Source organism: Myotis lucifugus, unplaced genomic scaffold (genome assembly GCF_000147115.1).
Source record: "Myotis lucifugus unplaced genomic scaffold, Myoluc2.0 scaffold_17, whole genome shotgun sequence".
NCBI lineage: Eukaryota > Metazoa > Chordata > Mammalia > Chiroptera > Vespertilionidae > Myotis > Myotis lucifugus.
In genome coordinates, this window is record NW_005871065.1 from 2,480,383 (window position 1) to 2,504,700 (window position 24,318).

At 35.9% G+C, this 24,318-nt stretch overlaps 1 protein-coding gene across 1 annotated transcript in view; it reads right to left on the reverse strand.

Annotated features, from left to right (window-relative positions):
• The window catches only part of CSMD3 (CUB and Sushi multiple domains 3), an 831,991-nt gene that overhangs the window by 17,973 nt on the left and 789,700 nt on the right, over positions 1-24,318 (reverse strand). Inside the window, 8 exon segments of the mRNA XM_006085310.3 lie at positions 1,158-1,337; positions 3,641-3,752; positions 10,153-10,226; positions 11,612-11,785; positions 13,342-13,345; positions 16,779-16,862; positions 16,864-16,952; positions 18,996-19,175. Of these exon segments, the coding sequence (XP_006085372.1) occupies positions 1,158-1,337; positions 3,641-3,752; positions 10,153-10,226; positions 11,612-11,785; positions 13,342-13,345; positions 16,779-16,862; positions 16,864-16,952; positions 18,996-19,175 (897 nt within the window).

The following is a 24,318-nucleotide window of genomic DNA, read 5'->3' on the forward strand; positions in this document are numbered from 1 at the left end:
AAAATTAAATAAAAAACAGTAATGTTCTAGCTAAAAGAAGAGAGAAAAAACATTTCAAGAAGGATAAAGCCATTAACATCTTCAAGAGATTAAGAATTAGAAGGTCTGAAGAAATGAAAAATAAAAGGAAAAGATAGTTTTTTGATAATTTTATCAAGAATTCAGAAAAAAAAAATTTCCTCTGCTCCTCTTTTGGAAACATAACCCTATTCCCTCCCATAAATTCTTTACATCTTGTCTAGATGGGGACTGTCCTGACAAAGCAGCAAGAGCAGTTGACACTTTACCTAGAAAAGGTCAAAGTACCATATCACTCAGGCTGAGTAATGGACTTAGAAATGGACTCTGTTCAACACTGTGACAATGAAACTCCTTAATATGCTTTCATGACCAAGCTCTGGGAAAGATTCTTTTTTACCAGGGTGTGAGCCAGAAGTGTATGAGGCCAGGAAAGCTGGAAGCAATTTTTTCACTGTGGTGGGTTGAAGCATGTATCCCCGCAATTGTATGTTCACCAGGAACCTCAGAATATGACCTTATTTGGAAATCAGGTCTTCGCTTATATAATTATTTGGGGCTCTTAAGGTGAAATGATCCCTAAAACAAATGACTGATGTCTTTATAAGAAAAGAGGACATATAGGATACATAGGACAGGCCATGTGATGAAAGCAGAAACTGAGATGAGGCAGGTCTGAGCCAACGAATGCCAAGAATAGTCAGAAGCCATCAGAAGTTTAGAAGAGGTAAGGAATGATCCTCCCTAGAGCCTGCAGAGGGCATTGGGCTGACTGATTTTGGACTTCTAACCTCCAGGAGTGTGAGAGAATAAATTTCTAGTCTTTCAAGCCAACCAGCATGTGGTATTTTGTTATGGTTAGCCTTATAAAACTAGTACGCCTACCATGAATAGAAAACTAGAAGTAATAAGGGCAAGAACAAACACCAGAACATGGAAAAGAAGCTATAAAGACCTGGATAATATTTTTGTGCCTCGGGGTTCAGAAGGATCTAGATCACTCCTTTCCTTAGAGTTGGCCAACAAATTTCCCTTGCTCCTAAGCTAATTTAATTTATTTACTTTTTGTCTCTTTTATTGGAGGGAGGTCAAAATAATACAATATCTTCTGTGAAAGGTTTTATAGGAAAAAAAATTACCTTCACAAACAGGAACTTTTCCAGTCCAGGTGTTATCAGATCTACACACTCTATGTTCTGTTCCACCTGCTAAGAAGAAGCCAGGCTGACAGGTATAAACTAGTGTATACCCATGGGATGGAAGGTCCATTCCTACCACATTTGCATGAACAGGAGTTTCTGGCTGCTTACAGCTGTGGGCTATGTTAAAAAAAGAGAAAGATGTTCGTTTTTATAGACATGTTAAGAAAATTTTGAGACTGGAGTCATGATATATTTTTAAAGGCATGTCAATGCCTTTATATAAATAGTGTTTAAAATAATTACTTAATGAATCAAAGGAAATACATAAATGTAAATATACATTCTGATTTTATAGACTGGCATTTCCTAAACAATCTTCTGATAAACATTATGTTAATAGGTAAATGGAGGGGGAAAAAGACTGTGGATAATTAAGCTCATAAATGTATACTACATCATCATTTTAGAGTCACAATGCATATTAACATTTTAAAGGTCGCATGGTAAAATACTTCTTAAAGTTTCTCAAACTCAAATTTTCTATGCCAGTTTAGAAAATATTATTTTATGATTTTTAAAATGTATTACATTTACTTTAAATTATAAGGCATTTTTTTCTAAAGTTAAATCCAACTACAGCATCGGTTCTCAACCTGTGGGTCTCGACCCCTTTGGCGGTCAAATGACCCTTTCACGGGAGTCGCCTAAGAACATCCTGCATATCAGATATTTACATTACGATTCATAACAGTAGCAACATTACAGTTATGAAGTAGCAACGGAAATAATTTTATGGTTGGGTCACAACATGAGGAACTGTATTTAAAGGGCCAGAAGGTTGAGAACCACTGAACTACAGCTTATTATATCATTCTGATATTACTAATTCCTAATATAGAAAGTAAAATTTAACATTTTTTCTACCTATGAACTTTTCTGGTCATATTTTTGACTTATATGCTAGCAGTATTTTTACAATCATTTAATTTTTTATTTCCCTTTTTCATTTCCTCTCACTCCTAATTCTCTACCTTGATTCCACTCTACCTAAACTTATGGCACTTCTTGGCCCTGACCCCCAGTTCACCTGTTTTGTGTATTTTAAAGACCATGCCTTTCTCAATCAGAAATAGATGCTGCAAGAACTTTTTCCCTAAATAAGACAAAATTTCTGATCATTTGTTCAGGGATAAAAATTCATAAAAGATGGTCACTGAGAAAAGTATTCTGTGGACAAATTTGTTTGGAAAATAAATTTCTCAATGGAGATTTACAGAGCTATAAATAACATTTTTAACACTGTGATAAACATTGTATTACATGGTTTATATTTAATTCAATTCAGTTAATGAAATTTAACCCTCATGGGGGAATATTGCTAAGGATAAACACAAAGTCTGTCTCTGCTACATTCTTAACCCTCACATTAAGCACATATTAAAATTCTGAGATGCTTATTTCTCAGTAACAGAAGCTGTTTATCTTCATTTAAATCATCATGTTCTAAATGTAGGTCATCAGAGAATCTTGATTTACTATGAAATACCTAGCCACGTTCCAAACAGCTGTTCTAACGTACACACTGAGGAATTCTCTTTTAAGAGATTTTTCCATATTTAAATATAAACCAACCGGGCATAGGACATGACTCAGTGTAGTGTGTGGGTGCTTTTCAGCAAGCTTCAGGTCCACAGGGGCTCCCGCGATCATTCGAGTGGCTAAGAACAGGGCAAGAGTACATTTGTAGGTCTTTATTTAACTTCAGCAAATCCTAAACGTTATATACCATTCTCCTCCCTCTTACTCTTTATTCTTTCCCCCAAGAGGAGGAGAAAAGACAGAGGAGATGGGAGGGAAAGAAGAGATAAATAACTCACCAGCTAAAATTTATTTCTGTTAGTCAGAAAAGATTGTTTAGTGACCTTGAACTTCATTCTAATTTAATTTGTACAGCAAGTGTTCTCAGTTTAGGGTCAGTTTAGGGTCAGTGCGTATTTACCAGCTCCAGGAAATCCTGAAGTAATATTCAAATTCTTGGTCAAGGTGTACATGCATGTTTACATGGGTTTTTCTAGCATTCCTCAGATGCTCAGAGAGTTTCACAAGTGATCAGATTAAGAGTCACTATGCAGGAGCCTCCTGTATCTGAGCATTTCAGATTCAGAGTGTAGATCTATAAATCTAAAAACTAATCATTATCTAACATTACCAGGTGACTAAACTGAACACAATTACGAGAACTCTTAAAGAAGAATAAAATTGTACCTCATGCATTCTGCCTTCTTTAGAAAGAATGCTTCCAAATGAACATAGGGTTATGATATTATAATCAACTTATATACATGAATTATGATTTATAATAGTCTAAAACATCAATGTGATGCATCTGTGGTATGGATATACATTTATTTTCACCATTAGAAGGAAAATGCATATAAATTCTTCTGTGATAAGTATAATTTCTTAGCCACAATACTTACGTATGCATTCGGGCTGAATTCCACTCCACGTGAGGTCTGGCAGGCAGGTACGTGTCGTAGACCCTTGGAGAAGGTGTCCTTTTTTGCAATGAAACTGTAAAACACTCCCTACCTGCAGCAAATTACAGAAGAAAAGAGAAACAACAACAAATGTTCCAATGTGACTTTTAATATGGTTAAAAAAAGAAGTTTGAATGAGAAATGTTTTCAAAAGAAATTATGCATCATAGAAGTTGGAGGAAAAAGAAATTGAAATCCTATTTAAAATAAAATTGGGGGGCGGAGAGTCAAGGTAAAGAAAAAAGCATAGATCTCTTTGTGTATATAACATTGTCAAATATTTGAGTACCCAAAGTATACATAGATGCCAAACTTTTTGCCATAATATGAAGAAGATATATAGGTACCAAAAAGTCATTAAGTTATATATGAGAATAACATAGAATAACAGACAGACAGACAGACAGAGGGTTAAGAAAGATAAATTAAGGTGGATAAAATAGATATGGAAATAAAGATTACAAACAACATAAGAGGAAAATGAATATGGGTACAGTAAATGCAATATGATATTAGACATAAAAGTGTTTACTGAATGATGTACAGGTGACAGAAATATGCAATAGAAGACATGCAGTTTGCACTGAGTTTTCAAGGATATGGAATAGAGATAAATAGATGCAACAATGGTTATCAAAAGTGTGGATCCCAGACCAGTAACCTTACCATCACCCAGGAACTTATTAGAAATGAAAATTCTGGGACCTTACCCTAGACCCATTGAATCAGAAACTCTTAGGGTAGGGATTATCAATCTGTGTTTTAACAAACCTTCTAAGTGATTTTTTTTTAAATCCTCACCTGAGAACATGTTTTTATTGATTTGAGAAAGAGAGAATGGGAGAGAGTGGAAAAGAGAGAGAAAGTGGAACATTGATGTGAGAGTGAAACATCGACTGGTTGCCTCCCACACACGGTCCCCAATAAGGGATCAAACCTGTAACCTAGGTATGTGCCCTGATGGGGAATCAAACGCATGACCACTCGGTGGTGTAAGGGACAATGTCCCAACTAACTGAGTCACACTGGCCAGGGCCCTTCTATGTGATTTTAACGAATACTAAAGTTTGAGAGCAACTGATATAAAATTAAACAATGTAAGAAAATGATGAGAAAATGTATGGAAGTTAAAATACACATCAATTATGACGAGATACATTTCATTGGTTGACATGGATAGTTCACACAGCTGGGCTAAAATGGGAGGCAATGGAATATAGTTAAAAAGAAAACAGAGCCTGGCCGGTGTGGTTCAGTGGTTGAGCGTCAACCTATGGACTAGAAAGTCCGGGTTCGATTCCCAGTCTGGGTATGTGCCCCAGTTGCAGGCTTGATCCCTGGTAGGGGGCATGCAAGCGGCAGCCAATCAATGATTCTCTCTCATCATTGATATCTCTATCTGTCTCTCTCTCTCCCTCTCCCTTTCTCTCTGAAATAAATAAAAATGTTAAAAAAAAAGAAAGAAAAAAAAAAAACAAACCAGACCCCAGACTAACCTATACTTGGCTTTACTTTGGATCTGATCTTACTTAAATAAGGAATATCTGGTCTTTGAGATTTAACCTCCCAGCTATAAATAAAGATGATAAGATTATTTGTCTTGAGATTTGTTTTGAGGATTAAATAAAATAGGATATATATAATCTATTCCACACAGGGATGGCACATAAGTTTTAAATAAATCCCAGCTATAAGTATTAAGTCAGAGACATAAGTAAGAATCAAGGGTCTCAAATGGCAAGCCGTGACATTTGAAATCCTTTTTAAATAGAAGCAAAGTAGCTAAAGCTTTAATAGCCAGTGAAAAGTTGTGTAGAAAGTAATCTCTTTGGAAAATCAAGTGGACATTGAAGAAACTACCAAACAAAATGAATGATGAATGGCCGTTCTGATTGCAAGGCTGGCGCTGACATTTTAGAAATGAGTGGATAAAAGCTGGACTGACGTGTGGAAGTACACGGGGGAAGGAAGTTGTTTACCCAAAATAAATTACAAGAAAAAACCACCATGATTTATTAAATGATTAGAGATGGAGGAATAGCTAGGGCCTGCCACTTTATCCTTCCCCAACAACTGGAAGCTGAGAATGCTCAATCGCTGCCTTAGTACTTAACACAGATACCTGCTTTCCCCTTAGTTCCTACTCCCACCTGCTAAAGCAACATGAGGCTGACCCTAAGGTGACACAATTTAATACAAGGTTCTATGTGGACCTTGAGACTAGCTAAATCCACTGTTTCTCACACTCTCATTATCTGCCAGAACTATGCTACACCGGAGACATTCAATTCCAATAGTCATTCTCTTAGAACATCATTTACCTGTCTAGTTTCCTAGGATTGTGTCTCTCATAACACACTCACTTTAGCCTTTAGGAGATCTCTTACCCCTGAATGCCCCATTTTGTCCAAGGCTGCTATATTGCCCATGCTGCTATATTGCCCAATGCCAGAATGCTGCATTCCACACAAACAGTGGCCTTCCTATTATGTTCCGGAGCATGCCATTTACATACTCCCTGAGGTTGCACAATATGCTGCTACAGACTTTTACTTTCTCCTATGGCCTGGATTACGTAACTGATCATTGTTGATTTTGCAATTCTGTTCGTCAAACAGTTCTTCAAACCTCTGTCAATCCTACAATCCTACTTTAGGCTAGATCTCAGTTAATGGTGCCACCTTTCGCCAATAAATCTTCCCTCATTTCATCTACCACCAAATTTGGACCTTCAAAAATATATTTATAGTTGAGGTTTCAAAAATGTATATGCTTTCTGTAATGTATTTTAAACAATTTTTCTATTTGTAGTTTTGTTATGTTTATATTACACATTTCACCTCCCACCCCCCCATCCAAAAAATAAATTGGGAGAACTTCTAGTAAAAGGAATATATAATTCAAGGTTCATAAAATTGAAGTAGGAAGGTGGGATCATAAAAATAAAGGAATAACATATGTGTTTAAGATGAGATGCAGAGGGTATTTTTCACTGAGCATCAATTTTGACCCTGAGCTTCCTGATTTAAGAAAATTTGATTTTTAAGGTATATTATAAGTTTATATTAAAAATAATCAGATTTTAATTAAAAAAATAAAATTTGTTTTAAATTTCATGTCATATTCATCATTTAAAGATAATAAACACTAAGTAACATGTTTGCCTTATTTAATGTACTTAATTGCTAATTTTGATTATAAACTAGAAATCACACATAATCACCATGGTTATTTTGGTAGGGTTAACTCTCTTAGGGTTAAATAACTTGGGGTTAAACATCTAAGAGTCAGATTTAAAACATTTCATGTCTATAATAGCTTTATGTTACAGGTCCTAAATCTAAATAATGTGCCTTCCAAATCTCAGAGCTCAGTTTAAAGAGTGGTACAGCAGTTAACGAAATATGTATTTGGCATTTATCCCATAATTAATCTAGGTGTTGTATCAATCATTTTGACAGCTACTCCCTTCACTAGCAATCTATTTCCAGAAAAAAATTGTTCCAATTTTCAATATTTTAGATAAAAAGATAAATTATAATCAGTATTATTTTTCAATACTAGAGTTATCATCATCTCTAAACTATATATTCTATCAAGAGGTAATATATAGTCTTATATATTAGTAAGTATATCTATGTCCAAAAAATCTACTACTATAAATCTATGTAGAAAAGAAAAGTGAATAAATTAACACATTAAAGAGAAAATTAAAAAAAATGCCTTTGCAATTCATAACTTTCTCCTTTCTCTTGTCCCTCCCAGAAGTGAGGTTACTATAGCTGTTTGTACTTAACTCACCATTGGCCACCTGATAAAACAAGAGATAGATACAAAAGGGACTAATCTGATTCTCTGGCAATTTGGAACTGAGATTGAGGCAATTAATCACTTCTCTATGCGGTTGAGATGTTAATAGAAGTGACGCACCCCTGACCATATGGCCAATCTGCAGAGAGAGAAAATGTGGTAAACACAGAAGAGTGAGGACTGAGTATTGGAGTCCAGTTCCTAAATTCTGGGCTTGATGACTCTCACTTAATTCCTTCTCTGGTTCTCAGACATACCCGGAATTTGATCTGTAATGCCTTTAGGCTAAAGCTAGCTCAAAACCATATATTACTTGCAAGAGTTTTTCTCAACTGATAAAGATGGCTTTTCTAGTTATATATGACCATATTCATTACAATCTACCAATAAATTGATATTAATTAGAACTAGAATTTTTAAAACTGTTGGCTCTATGCAGATTTAGTAAATATAATGATACACTTATAGTAAATATAATTCATATATATATATATATATATATATATATATATATATATACACATACACACACACACACCAGCCATATGCATGTGCAAAAGTTAATGTCTTTTTAAAATATGTATCTTTATTGATTTCAGAGAGGAAAGGTGAGTGATTTCAGAGAGGAAAGGTGAGGGGGAGAGAGAGAGAAACATTGATGATAAGAGAGAATCATTGATTGGTTGCCTCCTGCACACCCCATACTGGGGATCAAGCCTGCATCCCGGTTATGTGCCCTGACTGGGAATCTCAAACCATGACCTCCAGTTCATAGGTTGATGCTCAACCAATGAGCAACACCAGCTGGGCAAAAGTTGATGTCTTTAATTTAATATACTCAATATATCATTTGCAATTATAATAGCAATTCATATAATTTATATGTACACCTAACCATATTTGAAATCTAGTCAAATTCATATTTACCTAGATAGAATATAATAATCTAATATAGTTTTATTAGCCAAATAATATGAATTTGGGGCTAGGTTAAGTTTGTAACAATATTTTTTTCTTAACCCTCACCTGAGTATATTTTCCCATTGATTTTTAGAGAGTGTGGAAGGGAGGGAGAGAGACCGAGAGAAGGAAACATCCATATAAGAGAAACACATCAATTGGTTGCCTCCTGCATGCACCCTGACTAGGGCCAGGAATCAAGCCTGCAACCAAGGTATGTTCTCTTGACCGGAATTGAACCCAGGACTCTTCAGTTCTTGGACCAATGCTCTACCCAGTGAGCTAAACTGGCTAGTGCTGTAACAACATTTTTAATGAGTATAATAGAATTCTTAAAATTCAGTTAATGATTCTATTCATTTCATTGGATAGCTATTCCAAACTCAATTTTACTCATTTCTAGTTCCATGATCTCAAAAGGTATTTACTAGAAAGGACTCATATTTTTCAGAACATAAAAATACCTGATATGATGCACAGACATTAACATCACAGTTCTGTGTTCTGTCAGGATATTGTCAATGACTTGTGATCAAAGCCATGTCACATCTGTTTCAGCTTCTTTGTCCATATAATGAGGACTAATGCTGTTTGGCTAGTTGTCCAATTTTCAGGACTTAGATCAACTGATAAAACCTTTTATGTACTTACGAATCTAAAGTTTTCTAAAAACATCAATATAATAGAGACTGAGACACTTTTTTACACTTTTGTATTATCTAGGGAGGCCTGAGGCAAACTGGGAGAATTGGAAATGCTATCAAATCAATGTTCATACTGAGCCTGAACTGTAGATAAATGAAAACTATTTTTAGCAACAAAAACATGGCACCTTTGATGAATACTTTCTTTAGAAATAGATGTTCTTCAGGTTCACACTGAATTTCACATAAAATAGCACAGTTTAGAAAAGCCTGCAAAACAAGGCAGCTGGGTAATGTGTAAATTGACAATTTCCTTTTAGAATCAGTATGCACTTTGGCTCCCCTTAGGCCCTGTAATGAAAAACTCACTGAATCTCTACATAAAATCTAAATGGGAAAACGAGAGAACAAGAAAGTCAGCCACACATGACTGGGCATGTTAAAGAATTGTAATAGAACAGTCCAACTACGTGTTGTGTAACAATAGGTTATGGTTAAATTATTTTTTCAGATATTTCCCACATCAATGACAATATGTAAAAAATATGTATTATATGTGCATTATAAAGCAAAACCATTTTAGTCTTATTGCCTTATTGAATAATCACATTTAATGTAATAGCGAACTCTTGTCTCAGTTATCTCTCCTTTAACCTATTTCATCTTTATTTTCTCCTACTGCCCCCACATTTTCCTGTAGAGTTTATTCATTTACTACCTCACATACTCTTACTTACCCTCTCTTATGTACTACCTATTGCTTATATATTTTCCTATGCTCATAGCTATGTCCACTTTTTATTTTCTTTCATCTTTATGGTCAGTTAGGCTATTATTCTTGAAGCATATTTTCCTTCTCTTCATTTCCTTTTATGTCCATTCTTTTGTTGTCTGTTACCTTTTTATAATATGTTTATAAGTGCAGTTATGAACGTAACTTTTCTTCTGTTTGCATCAACAGGGCTAAATGCACACGAACCAAAGAAGCCTAATGATATAGTTTTACACTAAATGGAAATATTTATTTAAAGCACTCACTTGAAATCCAAATGTACTGTTCTGAGATCCATGCCGGGGCACCCCTGGGTTTTCACATGACGTACGAGTTGGTTCTAAAATGAAGATTAAAAACATAATATTTCTTCAAAATTTACTACTACATTTTTTCAATTTTGTTGATCATTTTATTTCTCATCTATAAACAGCATTTGCACAGAGTATTTCTCTCATACAAAACAATTTTAAGTGATATCAGCTATAATGAAATGGCCTTGGGTATTAATAAAGGGTGTAAATCTAATAGCATGTCACCGTGGACAGAGCCTACTAATCCTAAAGCAAGAAATTCAGTTTGACTGCATTTTATATAAATGACGCAATTATTGAACTCTGAAGCCTGTATTTGCAACTCTGTGGATAAAAATTTAAAGATAAATGAAGGATATGAAAGAGGAACACATGCATAAAATATTTGCCCAAGGACTTCGATAAATTATAATCTCAGGTAGAATAATAGCCCCCTCAAGAAGTGAGAGCTTTGCCCACACACAGGACTTAGTTACTTGGAGTTTCCACTGATAGCTGTAGGAGATTCAGACATAGGAATGGGAGGGCTGGTCGTCCATGAGGTGGCTAGTTTGCATGACAGATCATCTGGTTAGTTTTGCAAATGCGTCATGTAGTTTTAGGGTTGCAGTAATGTACTTTGACAACCTGCCAGTTATAAAAATTGTCACAGGCATGTCAAGTAAGCAAAGGAAGTAGAGTCAATAATAATGGAAGAACTATGTATGCTGCCAAACAGATACTAGTATTCTCGGGCTTGATCACTTCCTGAGGTACAGCAATGTCTAATCACTATGTTGTACACCTGAAACTAATATAACATTGTATGTCAAAAGTAATTAGAAAGAAATGAAATGCCCTGGCTGGTGTGGCTGAGTTGGTTGGGCTCAGTTGGTTGGTTGAAAATTCGATTCCCAATCTGGGCACATGGCTAGGTTGTGGGCTCAATCCCTTGTAGGGGGCATGCAGGAGGCAGCCAATTGATGTTTCTCTCTCTCTCTCTCTCTCTCTCTCTCTCTCTCTCTCAAAATCTATTTAAAAATCTTAAAATAAGAAAATAAACTAAGAGCCATTTTAAATCAATATATCTTTTGTGTATTTTTGGAGCAAATTTACTTTCATTTGAATATGTTTTATTAATGCTAAAGATCTATACTAATGTTATACTTAATAATGCTATTAATATAAAAGCTTTTTACTTTTTCACTTTATTGATAAAACATATTTCAAATGTTTCTTCTGGAAGTTTTGCGTGCTAAAAATAATATCCTATGTTTTGCTAATATTAATTTTCAGTGTTTCTAATTGCTTCTATATTTTACATTTGTTTTCCACATTTAATCAACCATAGTTTATAGGAAAACCATTAAATGTCACCACTACCTATTATAACCAGAATTACTGAGCGTAATCAACCTTCCATTGATATTACCTATGCAGTGAGGTGAGGAACCACTCCAAGTGCCATCCGCTTGGCAGATCCTGGTGCTCGCTCCCACTAATATGAAAGGAGAGTTGCAGCTGAATGCAACCTCCGACTGGTAGATAAAGCTTTTGCCTTCTCGCTTTCCTTGGGCAGGTGTACCAGGGTCACCGCAGAACTTCGCTGGAAGTGAAAAAAAGACAATTATGATAAAGATTTAGGATTCATCGGAGTAAACAATTTAGAAAAATGGTGAGAACTAACTGGAATATTAGACTAAAGTGACATGGAATCCATGTTAGTCTATTCCACTGATTTAGCTTTTGTCTACATGAACACTGCATGTTTGACTCAGTGTAATATTTTAAAAATTAGTCTGACTCAGATATCTTCCACCTAGTAGTACTAGTAATTTCAGTTTCTAAAAAAATATTGGCCAGAATCAAGCCACACAGCATTTGTGTATATGGGCTGCAAAGGTGAAATGTAATCCTGATGGCTCTGCCAAGAAAACCAGCCCATCATGTCCAGTTTGTCCCCTCCAGATTGCTGGGTAAAGTACATGCTTATTGGTTTTGTTGTACTCTGTTGAACAGTCAGAGGACATACCATGGTATTTTGTTCCTTCCTCTTCAAAATTCTATGGGGAATGTTTTTAAACAGTTTTTTAATTAATCCTCACCCGAGTATATATATATTTTCAATTGCTTTACAGAGAGTGGAAGGGCAGGAAGGAGGGGGAGGAGGAGGAGAGAGAGAGAAACAGGGATGTGAGAGAGACACATCGGTTGGTTGTCTCCTGGAAGCACCCTGACCGGGGTTGGGGAGCAAACCACAACCCAGGTACGTGCCCTTGACCTGGAATCAAAACTGAGACCCTTCAGTGCACGGGACTGATGCTCTAACCACTTAGCAACACCGGTGAGAGCACTGTGGAGGATTGTGAGTGTTGTGTTTTTAAGAGAAAGGGAACCCATCAGAGTCTAAAACTAGACAAAACTAGGAATCTCAATGGTCTACAACAACCTCTGAAGGGATTAACTTGACAGGATTTCTAAATAAATTGATTAGATGATTCCATTCAATATCTATCATCTATCTATCTATCTATCTATCTATCTATCTATCTATCTATCTATCTATCTATCTATCTATCTATCTATCTATCTCATTTAACTATTAAAAGAAAGATAGTATTTTAGGTAGTTTTAGTTACTTGGACTTATCAGTAAACAAACTAAGATTCCTGCCCTTGTAGGTTGTATGTATTTGTGAGAAAAGCAAAAATAAACAAGTAAAGTGAGAATGTGTGAAGGTGGTAAGTCTTCAGAGGAAAGGCAGTGTAGGTGAAGATCAGAACTGGGGAATGTGTGGATGAGCTAATGGCGAGGGGTGAGAGTGGATTTTAAATAAGGTGGCAAGGCTGTCGCTAACTGAGAGAAGATTTGGAGGAAACAAAGCATTTGGCCATGCTGATCTCCCAAGGGAGAGGATCCTGACAGAGGAGAGAGCATTGCCAGCCCCATCGGGCACGTTGGGAGAAGAAGGTCAGTGCGGCTGGAGCACAGTGAGCTTGCAGTATAACAGATGCTTTCAAAGCTAGTAGATAACCAAGTTAAAGGTACATATATACTATGCTTCCATTTTATTTTAATAAAAATACATAATTTACCATTTTAACTATCTTTACATGTGCTCAATTTTTTTAAAATTTGTAGATTCATCACCTAAAAACTTACTTCCCTACAAAACAAACAGCAACAACCAAACGTTATAATTTCTGCCTTCAGATGGCTATAGTTTGAGTGACCATAAAGTGCATTATCCCAGCCAAGGCACTTTGTGAGTGAAAGGAGGAGTCTAACCAGATCAGATGACTACCAGGACAACAGGAGTGAACTAGGAATGCTCCAGGTGAACTGGAATGGATGCATACCCTAATTATAGAATACTTCAGCCTTAAGCTCAATGGTCAAAGAAAGATCTTCTCTGAAATTTAAGGTACTACAAGAAAGTTAAATTTTCAGACCTCATTTTAGAAACCTTTTTCACTTTTTGAACAGTTAAGATTAAAAGTGGTCATAAATAAAGAATAAAACCAAATAAATAAAAGGCAAATTTGAGAGTAAAGTAAAACAGGAAAAATAAACATTTTTTGTTGTGTTTTGTTTAAATTTTCAGCATTTCTAATATACTGTTAACATTAGTGCTATTTGACATACAAGCACTTTTAGCAATATAACATTAAGCCCTAGGCTCCTAGGCCAGGGTCCCAGTTTTACTAATTATATCTCTAGCACATTTTGAATTTAATGGCTATTTTCTCAGTGAGCATTATCAGTAGACATTTTTAGCTTCAGCAACTGTTTCTATTGCTAAGTGATTTCATAACTTATTTCTGAATAATTTATCTTCTATATTTCTGCTGGGTCACTCATCTTTAAATCTTAACCAAAAAAGAAAGACGGGACATATATCCACTTAAACTCCTCAATTCTCTCCCCACCCCCATCATTCCATCTGTTTCTATCAGCAGATTTTCATACACTAAACCGCATCTGCATGTATGCTTAAGCACTGACCTTTTAGCTTTATAAGCAACAAAATGCTCATGTTTATATTCTTGTACATGTCTGATTATGTACAGGTGCACATGTACAAAAAATTTTGTAGGGCATATACCTAGAAATAAGATTTCTGGGCCACTGACTCTGCACATCTTTAACTTTACTATATAATAGCAATTAATTCTTCAAATGGTGTGTCAACTTAAACATCCACCAGGAGTGTATAGAGTTTACATCGCACACCTTCCTCACCCACACTTGATGTCCAGTTTTGTTTTTCAGTAAACCAATTTTGTTTTAGTAAATAGTTGCTCATGTCTCTTGCCCATCTTTATTGTTTTGTCTCTTTTTGTTTCAGGGAATCTTTATATGTTCTATACATTATTATTTTTCATGCATATTACATTATCCAAGTTTCTCATTGGTCCTTTCATAATGAGAAATGAAAACTTTTTAATGTACCTGCATCTTTCATTTATGAGTGGAGCTTTTGCAACTTATTTAAGAAATCCTTTCTTACTCCAAGGTCATATAGGTAGTCTCTTAATTTTAAAAACATTAATATTTAAGTCCTTCATGAATCTGGCATTGATTTACTATTTGGTGTGAGATGGAGATCGTGTGTGTGTGTGTGTGTGTGTGTGTGTGTGTGTGTGTGTGTGTATGTGTGTGTGTGTGTGTGAAAATGAATTGCCTTGTTTGATTAACTGCAATGTCCATTCTTTCCCCCACTGCTTTGCTCTATAATGTACCAAGTATCAATTAATGATTCTGTGCTCTTTATTATGCTGCTTTACTTTCTATTCCTGCACCAATGCCACACTGTCTTAACTACTATAGCACCCTCAGTTTTGATACCCGCAGAGGACTGCACTGCATCCCAGGTACAGCAGTGTGCAGAAACATAATCTCTAAGGAGCATAAACCTGAATGGAGGGCATCAGTCACATAAACAAGATTAGTAAAATGTATAGTTGTTATAAGGAGAAAAAAGAAGGAATGATAGGAGACTAGTCAGGAGAAAAATAAAGTCTAAAAGGGCAGTGTTATATACCAACATATAAAATTTTAATTATGGTGATGAGAGAATACTGAGAAGAGGGACTCTGAGTAAAGAGCTAAAAGAATAAAAGGAAATTTCTAGACAAAGTAAATAGTGAACACAAAAATCTCTGATGTCAAAGCAAGGCTGCATGCTCAATTAAAAGTAAGGAAGCCTTGCCGAAACCGGTTTGGCTCAGTGGATAGAGCCTCGGCCTGCGGACTGAAAGGTCCCAGGTTCGATTCCGGTCAAGGGCATGTGCCTTGGTTGCGGGCACATCCCCAGTGGGAGATGTGCAGGAGGCAGCTGATCGATGTTTCTCTCTCATCGATGTTTCTAACTCTCTATCTCTCTCCCTTCCTCTCTGTAAAAAATCAATAAAATATATTTAAAAAAAGTAAGGAAGCCTGTGGTATTTGTCTTTCACATGATCTCACTTACATGTGGAATCTAATGAACAAAATAAACTGATGAAAAAACATGTCCAGAGGCACATATGTATGGAACAGAATAGCAGATCTGAATGGAGATTCACCAGCGATCATATATGCATATATACATACCTCATGGACAGAGACAAGAGTGCGGGGAAGGCCTGGAGTGGGAGCTGGGTGGAGAGGAGCAGGAAGAGGGGAGGATGGGGGACATCTGTAATACTGACAACAATGCAAATTAAAAGCACAGAAGCCTGTGTGCCTGGAGGAGAGTGGATGAGGGGAGAACAGGATATGATGGGATCAGGGAAAAGGAAAACGTTTGCATGAGCCTATAAGCTATCTGGCTTCTGCTCCGCATGAGATGAGAAGACTGGAGGGTTCTGGGCAGTTCAGTGGGTTAGCTCTGGCTCCCTCCAAGGCCAGGGACAGGGTGAGCACTCCTCTTTCTGCCACAGGCTGGGAAGGAAAAGACTAGGAACAGGATGGCACTGAATGTCTCTGAGTGAATATAGCCCATATCATGTGTGACAATAACTTATGTAAAATGGAAATCTGGCTTTTTTTGTTTTGTAATCTTCCAAATTAGTCTTGAAGGGATATATAATGTACAGCAACCTCTGCAAAAGAAAAAAAATCTCTTACCTCTACTCTTACCTTAGTAATTTTTGATGTATAATTACAATCATTATCATAGCAAATACGATAATAAGAACTCGATTTGAATAAACATGTAGAAGTGGCATGAATTTATTGCAGAAAGAAATTTGGGGTTAAATTAGAACATTCAGCTGAGATACACTGGACTTATTAAAAAGAATAATTTTCTGGCAGATTCAGCTCAGAAGGTTTTTATTTTGAGGAATAATTTTGAAAATCAAGTAAAGTTTACAAACAAATCAATTTAGCCTAAACTTTAGAGTTCAAGCAGAAGGCACACAATGGTTGGATGAAAAGTGGCTACATTAGTAAATACTAGTAAATACTGATCTTTCACTAAACTTTACACATTGGAAGGAGTTTAACAATCTCATATTTATTCTGGCAAAACTTGGAAATTTTAAACTCAGGAAAGTAGTTCTAAGAGAGTGAAAACAGGAAAATATAATTGTAAGTATGGAAATTATACTTACTTCCCCACTCCAGGTACCGTTCCCTACACAGGTCAAAACAGCAGGAAAGGAGAGCTCATAGCCTGGAGAACAGATGTAGCTAATAACAGATGTAGCTAATACTAAAGCCCCAGTCGAAATTTGTTCCTTCCAACCTTCCATTAGAGATCTGGGGAGGAGTTGCACAGGTAACAGCTGCAATTACATTGAAAGCGATTAGACACAGCTGTGGAGCTATCCTGGGTATGGAAAATAAATGAATAAATATCATTAGGAGAAGCATATGTGCTAACTTAACCTTTTGAAGGGCAATATGGTGTGACACCTTTTATTCTCCTGGTTGTATCCCTGAAACATACCCAGAATTAATTCCTCTAGAATGCGACTATTTCTTGACAACATAATGGCTACTGGTTGAGATTCTCTTACAAAATAACAAGCTGCCTGATATCTAAGGGAAAAAAAGACTGATCTTCTAACCAGTATTGTAACTGATAAATTCCAATGACCTTTAGGTAGACTGGGTTATTTGGCCATATACAGTGTATCAGCACTTTGGCAAGGAATTTGGGAGTCATTCTGTGACATTTCTGAAAACGCAGATCATGTAGCTCATTAAAATATCCAAATTGGTTCTATTAAACACTTAGACCCATATGTTAAAATTTACTGTAGAATTTTAAGTGTGTTATCAAAGTTTTAAACATTCATTTTTTAAAACTGTTTTAAGATGTCCTCAAGCAGAGATAGGTTGGATGAGGTGACAGAGACGAGAGGAAAAAGAAGGGTACCAACTACAACATCTCAAAATGAGGAATGGTTATATTCTGATGGCTAGCAACATATCTGAATAATTTTTGGTACTGTAAGACATTGCCATTGCCAGGATCAATTAATTGTGTATAAAATAACTTCTAAAATATAAAATATCTGTTACATATTTTTATGCACTATGTACAGTGATCTGATTCAGAAACTGTGAAATCAAAAAGAAAAATACACATCAAAATTATTCTTTTTTGTTAGATTTTTTTAGATGTCAGGGAGATACTAAACATCTATAAATTTATAGATGCTTATAAACACCTGAATGAGAAATCTCAATTATTAAAGAAGCAACACTGTTATTATACAATATGAATTACCTTACATTGCATCTATACTATTCCACAAGTAATCAGAAAAGCTAGCAGAAAAATATGAAAATGTGTTTTTTTTTACATTTTCTATAGTAAGCCTGAAAATGTTTTTAATAAAAAAGCAAATACAATAAGGTAGCAAATCTATGCTTATGTTGACTAAAATATTAATTCTAGATTTCATTCTTTAAATAGTTTCTCTGTTTCTTTAAGGAAAAATTAGTTTGGTAATTCCAATTGACTATTCTCAAACTACTGAAAGGTTTTCTCCCTATCCATGAATTACTTGACCAAAGTGGACTATCAAAATAAAATTCTGAGAGTGATTTTAAATTCACATGCACAAGATTTTTACAAACATGTGATACCTGACTATTTTGTCAGAGGCACTGGCCACTTTTCCCTTAGATTGTTGAATTTAAAAAACAACAACAACCAACACAACAATAGCCATCCAGTGTGAATGGCCTGTCTTTAACCACGAATACAGAGGTCATATAATAGACTGCATTTTATTGGTCATGTCCCATAATAAGGTTGCATCTGATTGGTTAATTCTTGGAAATAGAAATCCTTATATATAAGTATAGGCACCTAATTTTTTAAAAAGCCACTTTGGAGCAGGTAATTACTATTATTATTTTTTTGTAAATCAATCAAAATTATTATATCTATTTTTTTTCAGATTGACAAAAAATACAATCTATTTTTTTGGAATGCCACAGAATTTTCGTAATCAGTTTATGTGTGCCATGAAATAAATGGTTGGAAATTGCTGTTCTAAATCATTAAGGTTATATTATCTTTTAAGTATTCATAAGTTAACATAAATAGCAGAGTACATGATATTTTTGTTGCTTGGGTTGCATTAAAGTTCAGTCACTACTCACAATAAAATAAAAGATTTTTTGAAATAGCTTTACATTCTATATATTATTATCATCTGTATGGTTTAAAAATAAAAACTGAAACAATCATTTTTTTTTAGTTTCAAAAAAGTGAAACAGTACATAAACACTATTTAATCTACTTTAAATTTGCATACTAAAAAAGGGACTATGCGGTAGTGATAACATAAATAATTAAGAAATTCTTATACCTCTACAGGTTGGCATCACTCCACTCCATGTGCCATTAGTTGTACAAGTTCTGATTCTGGAACCATTCAATTCCATGGTATAGCCTGGCTGGCACATGTACGAAACGTTGTGTCCAACCACATAATCATCTCCATATCTCAGTCCATTGGCTGGTATGCCTGGGTCTCCACAACTGATTACTATCAATATTGGATTCAAAAAGCAGATGGTTAATGTGGCACATATTTAATAGAGAAGAATAGTAAGCATATGGCATTCTTAATATATCAGTAGGGAAAATTAGTTATCAAATTCATTTTTAATCATCAAACATAAGCATACTTAAACCACATACTAGCAATTCTTGATTATGACCAGGTATGCTTATTACAGATTCTATACACATGGTTCAGAAATTGCCACTTAGACTTTGAAAAGGTCAATTAATATGCTATTATATTGTAGGAAACTGTGACACGGTAACCTCATTTAACATGTATTAAGTGATCATGAAGAAGCCATCCTATAGAATCAAGATTTCTAATATAATATTTAAAATCTATATTCTTATATATGGCTACTGAAGTTTCTGATTTAGCAGACTTGCTGGATTGAGAGTATTTTCTCCACAGTGTTACTCAATTTTCTATTATAATAGTTTTTTTACTAAAACAATGATAGGTGTAAAAATAATACCTTTATTGAATAAGTGAAAGAATGAATAAACTATAAAGTGTGAATTTATCATGTACGCGGTGGGATACATACTTTGGGAGGCTCAGTATGAAGTAAAAATGCTACAGCTAGGGATAGAGAGTTAAATTTCCCATTTCCACCGACTCAATGGCAACCCAGGTAAAAGAACAACCCAGAAAAAACGGGAACCTCTATTCTGGAATCCACTTGCTTCCTGGATTGGGTGTGAATGATGGGCTTCCGTCAAGGCTTCTGTCAAGCGCTTGCTAAATATGACTCAGCAAGGCCAGCCCAGGGCAGAGATAGATGCTACCTACTCTGCACCGAGACTTCATGAATACACCAAACTCTGACTTGCCCCATGCTGCATCCAGGCCTCTCAAACAGGGTGGAGAACAAAGCTGCAGGGTGAGCCTCCCCCTGCGGATGACAGGATGGAACCGCTGAGCAGAGCAGTGGTGGGAATGGAGAGGCCCGTCAGGGACAGGGGTACCAGGTGGTGGGGGGCAAATGGCCCATAAACCCAGCCTAGGAAGACAGGAGGCAGGGAGGCTGACAGAGTACATGAGCAGAGGCTCCAAACCCTCATCACATGCTCCAGTGTCCCAGGGGACTTCAGTTACAAATCACCCTTTCAAAGATAATATTATTGATAATTCTGAGACAGCCCAAGCACAGGCCCTCGGGCATGAGGTTCTATCAATTGCACTTATCCATAAAGCTGGCTCTTATTACGTATATTATCACCCAAAAACTTTCAAGAAGACTTAAAACAGCATAGAAAATAAAAGATCAACCCTACTATGACATTTAAGAATAAGGCATAACAGAAATTATATATAGGCCACCAAAGCACCTGCTGTTTTGAGTACATGATTTAAGCATGATTTGGGCAATGAACTGGCTAAAAGCTTTCTTGCAGCTAAGAGAAAAGAAGAAAAAGAAAAAACATACCAGCTTATACTTTTTCTTTTCTGGAAATAAAAGAAATGTGGCATACTTGCCTTTTACTATCATTTTTGCCTTTTGAATCTTTTTGTTTATAAAAGAGTATAAAATTATACCAGGTGAATCTGAGTTATATTCCCTCATTTTTATTTTTAACTGATTCTTCCCAGAAATGTGAAAGTCTAGGGTTAAAAACTAAAAAATTGATTAAGTCATGGGAGACCTTAATAGTACTTTAATTACATTGTATTTATTAACTTACCATTAAAAATGATGAATCTCAACATTCTTTCATATTACTCTAATCTGTTGAGTCTGGGAAGTTTTTAGGATCAAGAATAATGGCAATTAAATTCAAGAACAATATTCACAGCACTCCCCTTCTAGCCCTCAGAGCCCTGGACCCAGTTTGTTGAACTAACACTCTGAATGTTCCGATTAGACTCCTAATAAGAATTTTGCATAAAATGATTTTTGTTCTTTTGATTATTGATGATGAAAAGATTTTTAAATTATATAACTGAGTTGAATTGGATATCAAATCCAGCTTATTTACCAAAAAATAGGTCATTTTATTTGCAGTTTCAAAATTCCTGAAAGTGAGTATACCCTTCAATTTATTTCGTGTTATTTTACTTTATGTTATTTTATATTTTTAATCTAGATTCCAATTAAGAGGAGGAAAATTAAAGAGAACACCCACAAATTGCTATTTTGTGGATTGCGTTTTACAGACTGAATTCAAATCCTGGCAAGAAAGACCAGCTAACGGGGGCGGGAGGGGCGAAGGCACAGGAGCTGAGAGGCAGCCACCAACGGAGAGGACAGAGGGTTTATTCTGCAGAGGCACGGGCACTGGGAAAGAGTTCTGCGTAGCGAGGCAGCATCATGAGTGGAATTTGGGACAACAGCTTCAGAAGAATTTGTTTGGTGACTTTCTAAGGAAGCAAAGGCCAGTCAAAGAGGCAGTTTCCAATAGCAACGATCTTTGTAAACAGCACCTGCTCCACAAGTCAATTCATTCATTACACCAGCTTGTTTTCAACAACAAAAAGAGGCTTTTGGTCTTTTCGAGCAAAACCTTAGAATAGTAGCTCTTTAGAGCTTTACCTTAAAATTCAGAGACACCAGTTCGTGACAACAGAGTGCTATGGTTTATTGCAAGAAAATCTTTTCTAAAGTCACCCAAATCCTTAAGGACACAGCACTTATGTACACACACACACACACACACACACACACACACACACACCAATAAACTCCACCAAGACAGATGTTTTGTCTTTTTCTACACTGATGTATTCTCACAGCCTCATCTAGTACATCGTAAGAGGTAAAGTAAATACTGTTTAAGGAATAAATCAGCGAATAGAATGCATAAGGAATAATTAAATAGTTCAAATTCTCAAAAACAAATATATTATTTAAAGGTTTAAATTTGTTTTTGTCCTGGCTTATGTGGGTCTGGTTAGAGGGTTGGCCCTTACACCTAAGGGTCATGGGTTGGATTCCCAGTCAAGGGCATGTACCTGGGTTGCAGGTTCATTTCCTGGCCCTGATCAGGCCCTGTGCAGGTGGCAATAAATTGATGTCTCTCTCTCACATTTCTGTCTGTCTATCTGTCTCTCTCTCTTCCCCTCTCTCTCTCCTTTCCACTCTCTCTAAAAAAAATAAATGGAAAAAATATCCTTGGGTTAGAATTAACAACAACAGTAAACAAACAAAAACAAACAAGTAAATCTGTTTTTATGGGAGGTATTCTCATTAGCTTCTATCATGTAATTAATGTCCATTTGGTATCATTTATAATAAATTAAAGCAGATAAACCTCTATGCTAAAAAGAAAACATAATTTAGTAAATTAATTTCTGCCACCTCAAAACTTTAACTACTTAAACAAGCATTATAAATATGCATTTTTAAATAAATAAGATCATACTACCCACACATTTATAACGGAATTCATTTTTTACTCAATATCTAATTGATATTTTTGCATGTAAATACACAGATCCATGTAACATTTTAATGACATAATATTCTCTTACATGTATATACATGCAATATAATTCATGAAACCAAACCCCTGTGGATTAATGTTTGAGTTATCCCATTGTTTTCCTATTACAGACAATGTAGCAATATACATGCTAGCTCAGGCATCCTATGCATTTGCTTTGCCAGGTTTCAAGCCCAGAATAAAATTCTACTACAGCAGAATGAAGTTCCAGAAAGGTGATCCACTCTCTCAATTCACAAGCTGGTTTTCTTTTTAGATTTCTTTTTAGATCTTAGTGAGGGAGATTTTATTTACCTTAATTTTGGCACTATTGACATTTGGGACCAATTCATTCTTGATCATATCACTAAAGCTACTTAGCATTGACCTCTACCTGCTAGATACTGATAGCACCTCCACTCACCTGCACGGTGACGGCCAAGAGTGTCCCCTGGCATTACCAGATGTCCCCTGGGAAGCAAATCGCCCCTGGTTAAGAACCACTGACTTAGCGATAGCCCTCTTCCCTTGAGGAGAGTTAGATGATTTTTTTTAGCTCACTTCACCCAGTTTCATGCTGGGATATCCCCCAGCTTTCTCTTGTGTGAAAATATCCCCATTTCCCTGGCCTATCTTCTAAAGAAAACCAAACAACCAACAAACAGAAAACTTTGAGAATTCTCAGGTTGGTAACAAAGATTCAGCGAGGGCCACTTCTGTGCTGACTGTCTGTAACAAAAGCCTTAGGCTCATTTATCACTGGATCCGATAGAGTATATTGTACCTGACCCACATGACAAGACCTGCCAGACACAGGGTAGTGATCACTGGAAGAAGTTCTGGCAGATTTAAAAAACCCAAGGAATAAGGGCACATATTTCGTTTCAGACCTGAAAGTCAACTGTTACTCCATTTGACAAGCCCTGTCCTCAGGCAGATTGTACCGTTTTCCCAAAACACTGCGAGCACTGTGTGCTTTGGTTCCGGAGCGGGTCTGCCTGTTGGACAGCACCAGGTAAGGGTCCCGGAGGGGTTTTTGTGCTGACAAAACAGAACAAAACAAAACAAAAACCCAGAAAGCAAAAAACAGTAACAACAAAACTGTATCTCTGAATATTTACCTGTGCTTAGTTTTTATGTATTTTCTTTCAGTATGAACATCATAGAAAATAACAAGCAAATTTTACAATTAGTGTACTGCCTGAGCTTCCTAGTATTACGGCAAATCTCTTTCCTTTCCAGTTTTAGTTCTGTGAATGTTTCTTAATATTTATAGTTCCTCTATCAAAGTGTGCATGGTATTTAAATCCATGACCTTGATCTCATGATATATACTAAAAAAAAAAAATGTTTTCATTGATTTGAGAGGCACAGACCAGGTTACCAATGCCATATGAAGCTCATAGGTTCGCATATATGTAATTGCTAGAAGAATTATGCGGTAAAGAGAGGTCACTTTTAGCTAAAAGCAATATGAGGAAGAAGTGTCCTGAAAGGCTTTTGCCAAATGGGTGCCATTTCAGCTGATACTTAAAAGGTACCAGTAGGAATTTTAGGGCTCAGATGGGCTGGTGTAGAAGGAAACCAGCAGAGGCTATTTGTTAATTGTTAAGTTGTTCAGTCTTGCAAAACTGAGACATTTTCAAAGCAAGTAGGAGGACTTCTTTCCTTCAAGATGGAGAAATAGAGAAGACTTTACT